At 68.6% G+C, this 6,944-nt stretch overlaps 1 protein-coding gene across 1 annotated transcript; it reads right to left on the reverse strand.

Moving 5' to 3' along the window:
* Nucleotides 1–615: 615 nt before the first annotated feature.
* On the reverse strand, nt 616–6,524 carry STK16 (serine/threonine kinase 16). The gene is made up of 7 exons (XM_045031851.1): nt 6,369–6,524; nt 3,383–3,602; nt 2,418–2,551; nt 2,041–2,161; nt 1,595–1,690; nt 1,368–1,489; nt 616–1,236 (listed from the first exon to the last, which is right to left on the reverse strand). Exons 1-7 carry the CDS (start codon nt 6,452–6,454, stop codon nt 1,098–1,100), a joined length of 918 nt encoding a protein of 305 aa, XP_044887786.1. The 5' UTR covers nt 6,455–6,524; the 3' UTR covers nt 616–1,097.
* Nucleotides 6,525–6,944: the final 420 nt, after the last annotated feature.

Here is a 6,944-nt window from a genome sequence, read left to right on the forward strand (position 1 = left end):
CAGGCCTGGCTTGGGAGGGCTCTTGGCTCTGCAGCTGTAGGACTGGAGCGGTGCCCCTGTCTCCCAGGGTGGGGGAAGGTGAGCTGGCAGCTGGCTGGGCCACACCCCTTGTGCCGGGGCCAGGCTCTACCCCTGCTCCCACGGCCCCACATGGTGCCAGCCCCTGGGCACTGGCTCCCCCACAGCCCATGGGGGAGGGGGCAGCCTGGGCTGGAACAGCCGGGCCTGGCTCAGGATGGGGGTTGTGGTTAATCATTGACTTGTGCTCTGCCCCAGCCCAACATGGCCAAGCCCCAGCAGCCTGAGCTGGGCTCCCAGCAGCACTGGCACCCAGAACCACGGGAGGCTGCCTGCCCCTGGTGCCCAGATGCCAGGGGAGGGCTCTCAGCCAGACCTTCGGGGGGGGGGGGGGATATTGTACTGCCCAGAAGCTGCTTCATCCCTGCCCTGGTGGCAGCCCCAGCCCAGCAGGAAAGCCTCCACCAGGCTGGAGTTGCAGCCAGACGTGCTTCCTCTACACCCCTCACCAATTCCATGTGTTTCTCCCCCCCCCCCCCACCTCTCTGCCCCCACAGCTGCCGGTGGGGGTCACAGGAATCCCACAGAGCCAGGCCATGTTCTCTGCACACACTTTACTGAACAGACAACCCCTGGGGGGGCACAGGCTGGGCCCCACCTCCCTTCCAGCAGGAGGAGGTGGCAGCAGCCCTGAGGGAGGGGGAAGGCTGGGCCTGGGGTGGGGCCAGGCAGAGCCCAGTTCTCCCCATGGCCAAGGAAATGCTGTGAAGGCCCCTCTTGCTGGAGGCAGCCCTGGGGAAGGGGAAGTGCTGGCACCATCTTCCCCCTCCCCAGCCACATGGAACTCGGGCAGGGGCAGGGCCCCCTCCTGCTCCGGGCGTGTGCCCTGGCTGAGTTCCTAGGAGTGGGGCATGGGCCAGCCTGGCACTGCGGGGAGGACTTAGCACCACAGGGCTGGGTTTGTTTTTTCACCTTAAAATTCCCTTTTAAAAGCAGTTCCGTGACCCTGTCCCAGGGGCAGGGCAGCAGCCCCCCACCCAACACGCACCAGTCCCTGGGGCTACAGAGCTGGGCAGGGCTCAGATCCGGGTGGTGTCCTGGCCCCTTGCTGCTGGCTGCAGCCCCTCCAGCTGGTCAAGTATGTGGGAGGCGTGGGGCCGGTCCTGAGGGTTCACTGCCATCATGGAGGAGAGCAGGTGCTCCAGGGCAGCGGAGTACCTGCAAGAGGCACAGCAGGGCTGTGAGGCAGGGGGGTGAGCACAGAGGGGGCCCCCCATTCCTGGCCGGGGCTGAGCACAGAGGGGGGGCCCCTCTTCCCACCTGGGCAGGCATCAGTGCCTGTTCCTCACCTGCCGCTGGCCGGCACGCGGAGCTGGTTCTGCACGGCCAGAGCCACGCTGTCACCCTTCTGGAAGATGAGGTCATAGGGGCCCTCGCCGAACATCATGCAGTACAGCACGCAGCCTAGGGACTGAACCAGGCCAGGCCAGTCACTGCCTGAGCCCCCCAAGCCAGCATGGGGGGGGGGGCTGGCCCTGGCAGGGGAGGGGAAGGGGTACACCGAGCGGTTCCTTACCCAGATGTCTGTTCGCTCATCGATGACGCAGTGACTCTCCACGGTGAAGAGCTCTGGTGCCCGGTAGGAGATGGTGCAGCGCTGGGCTGCCCAGTCCTAGGAAGGGCAGAGCACAGGGTGAGCCCAGCACCAGGACCCCTGGGGCCAGCAGGCCCAGACGAGCCACTTCCCACAGGGACTGAGCCCAGCTGGGGCGGGGCCATTCTCCAGCACTGCTCGGAGCTCCCTGCAAGGCTGCACCTTGTGTCCGGCTCTCAGCAGTGGGGGGCAGGGCAGGAGGCCCGTGACTGGTGTGGGGCAGGGTTAGACGGGGCCTCAGCCCCAGGAGTGAGGCTGGAGAGCCCCAGCTGGTGAGCAAAATGTTCCCAGACCTCTCAGCCCCCACCAGCTGATCCCTGCCCTCCCCCAGGGAGGGGCCCCAGAACACGGGGCAGGGAGCCTGGTACCTGCAAAGCCATGGCCTCCCGGGAGCTCTTGACCTCGATGCGGGCCTGGTTCATGGAGCCCAGGTCCATCAGCACGGGCTGCTCCTCGTCGTCCAGCAGCACGTTGGTGGGCTTCAGGTCTCTGTGGGGCCCAAGAGCCGGCAAGTTCCCTTCAGCTGCCGGGGGGCACAGAGCCTCCTCTGCTAGCTCCCAACCCTCCCCCACCCCCCCCCCCAGGGCTGGGGCCCCGCTCTGACCCAACCCCCCGCCCCCGCAGCGGTCCGGGGCTGGCACTCCAGCTCTGCATGTGAGGATCTTGTGCTCCGGCCTTCGCGAGGGGGCCAGGGCCCCGAGGGCCAGACTGGTGGCCAAGGGCACTAGCCCCCGGCTGGGCTCACCTGTGTGCATAGCCCTTGCCATGAATGGCCTCCAGCCCCCGGCAGATGCCAAGGAGAATGGGGACAATCCGCTCCTCGGGCAGGAAGGTGCCTTTGTCTCGCAGAGCTTCCACCTCGCTCCACAGGGTCCCTCTCTGGTGACCAAACAGGCGGCCGGTTAGTGGGAAAGCAGGCGCTGGCCCGCGAAGGGCTTCCCGCTCCAGCTCCCAAGATTTCTCAGGCCAGTGACAGCGGGGGAGCGGGAGCAGCTCTGGAGAGTGACAAACTACAGCATCCTGCCCCAGCCTGAGTCTCCCAGCAAGCGGCTGCTCGAAGCCCCGGGCCCCGTCCCGTCAGCAGCACCACTGATGCTGCCCACGGACACCCGTCACCCGTGGAACTCGCTGCCGTAAGAGACGAGCGGGGCCCAGGGCTCTGCCGGACTCCGCAGGGGCTGGAGGGGTGGCTGGACAGTGCTGGCCCCTTTCTAAAGGCTATTTGCCCCAACTCAACACCTCCACTGCAGCCATCTGGGAGTTGTACACCTTCCTCTGCAGCGGCCGAGCCCAGGCCCTGCTGGAGCCAGGCCTCAGCTGCCTGAGCAGTTCCAGTCCCCTGCTGTGTGGGGCCCAGTGCAGTCCCTCCCAGAGGTGGCTCTGACCCAGGTGGGCAGGGCAGGGCTGGAGTAACAGCTGCCTGGAGGGACAGTAACCACCCCACTCCTCCCCAACAGAGCCACAGGCTGTCTCCCCAACTCCCTTTGCCATTGGCCTAGAGTGCTGGCCCACAAAGACTACCACTCCCAGCATGCATTGGGCCCCAAGGCCAGCTGCAATCTGACCCCTTGGCTACAAACAGAGCCTGGCACTGGTGCCAGGCACAGTGCCCCTGGGGCAGCCTATGGCCAGCAGGAATCCAGCCCCAGGGGTCGGGGATGGGCACCTCAGGCTGTGTCTGGGCTCCCCTGCGAGAGGGGCTGGCCTCACCCTGAGAAAGGGCAGCAGCAGCCAGGCCTCGTGCTTGGGCCCTTTCTCCACCATGCAGTGGGCCTCGAGCCGCAGGATGTTGGGGTGCTCGAAGAGGCCGTGCATCTCCACCTCGTGCAGGGCTTCCCGGCGGTCCTCCTTGTCATGGCACAGGATGCGCTTCAGGGCGTAGAAACGGCCGTCCTGCAGCCCCTCCACCAAGTCCACGTAGCTGAAGCCCCTGAGAGGCAGAGAAGCATGAGTGGGGCAGGAGCAGCTCCCTGGGCTCCCACCACCCCAGGGCAGGGGCCACAGACATCATCAAAACAGCAGATGAAATTCAATGTTGGTAAATGCAAAGTAATGGGGGAAACATAATCCCAGAAAATATCATGTTGCCTCTCTATAAATCCATGGTGCACCCACCCCTGGAATACTGCGTGCAGATGTGGTCGCCCCATCGCAAATAAGAGATATTGGAATGGGAAAAGGTTCAGAAAAGGGCAACGAAAACGATTAGGGGTGTGGAACAGCTGCCGTATGAGGAGAGACTGATAAGACTGGGACTGTTCAGCTTGGGAAAGAGACGACTACGGGGGGATATGATTGAGGTCTATAAGGTGATGGCTGGTGTGGAGAGCGTGAATAGGGAAGAGTTATTTGCCCTTTCCCATAACACAAGAACCAGGGGTCACCCAATGTAATGACTGGGCAGCAGGTTTCAAACAAACAAACAAAAGGACGTATTTCATCATACAACACCCAACAGCCTGAAGGCCAAGACTAGAACAGGGCTCAAAAGGAACAAGAGAAGTTCCTGGAGGACAGGTCCATCAATGGCCATTAGCCAGGCTGGGCAGGGATGGGGTCCCTGGCCTCTGTTTGCCAGACGCTGGGAATGGGCGACAGGGGATGGGTCACTGGGTGATTCCCTGTTCTGTTCATTCCCTCCGGGGCACCTGGCACTGGCCGCTGTCGGCAGACAGGACACGGGGCTGGATGGACCTTTGGTCTGACCCAGTCTGGCCGTTCTGACGTTATCTCCGGGGGGCTCTGTGCCACTCCCGGGTGCAGCACAGGCTGCTGAGGGAGGGGGCGACATGCCAGAGATAACCAGGCCCCTTCCCCCCAGCAGCACAGCAGGTGGGCACATCACCAACTGCTCCAACCCCCTCCTCTGCCATCCACTCCCTGGCCTCATGGCCAAGGGACCCCGCCCAGCTCCGTGCCGCCTACCCGTGGGCAGCCTCCCCTCGTGCCCGGCGCCCCACCCGAGCGCAGCCTGGGGCCGGGTTCAGGCACGGGCGAGCCGCAGCGGCTCCTGTCCTGCGGGGCTGGACCCGGCCCCACTCGAGGTGGTGACTGGCCCCTGGGCTCACTGGCCCCTGGGCTCACAGCCCTGCAGGCAGCAGCTGCCGGGGCCTCCCCCCGCCCCCGGGCTGGGAGCCGGGCAGGTCAGCCTGGCCCAGGGAGGGTTTCCACTGGGGAGCCCGGGGGACCCCCCTTCCCAGAGACACGCCAGGCCCCAGGACCCCCCAACACAGAACATGCGGCCGCCGGTCCCTGCTCAGTGCCCAACCGCGGCACCTTCCCGCCTCAGTTTCCCCGTCTGTGCAGTGGGGGAGGGGGCCCCAGGGCCCGGCCCCCCCGCGCTCCCCCCTCCCCCAGGCACCTTCCCGCCTCAGTTTCCCCGTCTGTGCAGTGGGGGGGGGCGCCCCAGGGCCCGGCCCCCCCGCGCTCACCCCTCCCCCAGGCACCTTCCCGCCTCAGTTTCCCCGTCTGTGCAGTGGGGGGGGGGGGGCCAGGGCCCGCCCCCCCCGCGCTCACCCCTCCCCCAGGCACCTTCCCGCCTCAGTTTCCCCATCTGTGCAGTGGGGGAGGGGGCCCCAGGGCCCGGCCCCCCCGCGCTCACCCCTCCCCCAGGCACCTTCCCGCCTCAGTTTCCCCGTCTGTGCAGTGGGGGAGGGGGCCCCAGGGCCTGGCCCCCCCACGCTCACCCCTCCCCCAGGCACCTTCCCGCCTCAGTTTCCCCATCTGTGCAGTGGGGGGGGGCCCAGGGCCCGGCCCCCCCGCGCTCACCCCTCCCCCAGGCACCTTCCCGCCTCAGTTTCCCCGTCTGTGCAGTGGGGGGGGGCCCAGGGCCCGGCCCCCCCGCGCTCACCCCTCCCCCAGGCACCTTCCCGCCTCAGTTTCCCCGTCTGTGCAGTGGGGGTGGGGGGGCCCCAGGGCCCGGCCCCCCCGCGCTCACCCCTCCCCCAGGCACCTTCCCGCCTCAGTTTCCCCGTCTGTGCAGTGGGGGGGGGCCAGGGCCCGGCCCCCCGCGCTCACCCCGCCCCCAGGCACCTTCCCGCCTCAGTTTCCCCGTCTGTGCAGTGGGGGGGGGGGCCAGGGCCCGGCCCCCCGCGCTCACCCCTCCCCCAGGCACCTTCCCGCCTCAGTTTCCCCGTCTGTGCAGTGGGGGAGGGGGGCCCCAGGGCCCGGCCCCCCCGCGCTCACCCCTCCCCCAGGCACCTTCCCGCCTCAGTTTCCCCGTCTGTGCAGTGGGGGAGGGGGGGCCCCAGGGCCCGGCCCCCCCGCGCTCACCCCTCCCCCAGGCACCTTCCCGCCTCAGTTTCCCCGTCTGTGCAGGGGGGGAGGGGGGGCCCCAGGGCCCGGCCCCCCCGCGCTCACCCCTCCCCCAGGCACCTTCCCGCCTCAGTTTCCCCGTCTGTGCAGTGGGGGGGGGGCCCACGGCCCGGCCCCCCCCCGGGCTCACCCCTCCCCCAGGCACCTTCCCGCCTCAGTTTCCCCGTCTGTGCAGTGGGGGGGGGCCCACGGCCCGGCCCCCCCCCGGGCTCACCCCTCCCCCAGGCACCTTCCCGCCTCAGTTTCCCCGTCTGTGCAGTGGGGGGGCGCCCCAGGGCCCGGCCCCCCCGCGCTCACCCCTCCCCCAGGCACCTTCCCGCCTCAGTTTCCCCGTCTGTGCAGTGGGGGGGGGGGGTCAGGGCCCGGCCCCCCCCGCGCTCACCCCTCCCCCAGGCGCTGCAGCAGCAGGTAGCGCTGCCCCTCGATGCTCAGGCTGCCCCGCGCGCAGGCGCAGAGCGCGTGGCCCATGGCCCGTCCCGGGCCCGGCGCTGGCGGCGGCGGCGGGTGGGGCGGACCCCGGCGGGGACGTCATGACCCGCAAGCCCCGCCCCTTCCCGGCCGGCGCCTCAGCCGGAACTACCGCTACGTCATCACCCTGCGCCAGCGGCCCAGCAACCGGGCGGGGCTGTGGGGGAGGGGAGGGTGGAGGGTGCAGGAGAGGAGAAGGGGCGGGGTCTGGGGGAGGGGCAGGGAAGAGGGGGCGGGGCGGGGCTGTGGGGGAGGGGAGGGTGGAGGGTGCAGGAGAGGAGAAGGGGCGGGGTCTGGGGGAGGGGCAGGGAAGAGGGGGCGGGGCTTGGCTGTGGGGGAGGGGAGGGTGGAGGGTGCAGGAGAGGAGAAGGGGCGGGGTCTGGGGGAGGGGCAGGGAAGAGGGGGCGGGGCTGGGCTGTGGGGGAGAGCCCACAGGCAGAACCACGTCTGGGTCAGTACCATCAGTCCCCTGCTTGGGCTGCCACCTTGA

Source organism: Mauremys mutica, chromosome 10 (assembly GCF_020497125.1).
Source record: "Mauremys mutica isolate MM-2020 ecotype Southern chromosome 10, ASM2049712v1, whole genome shotgun sequence".
Classification (NCBI taxonomy): Eukaryota; Metazoa; Chordata; order Testudines; family Geoemydidae; genus Mauremys; species Mauremys mutica.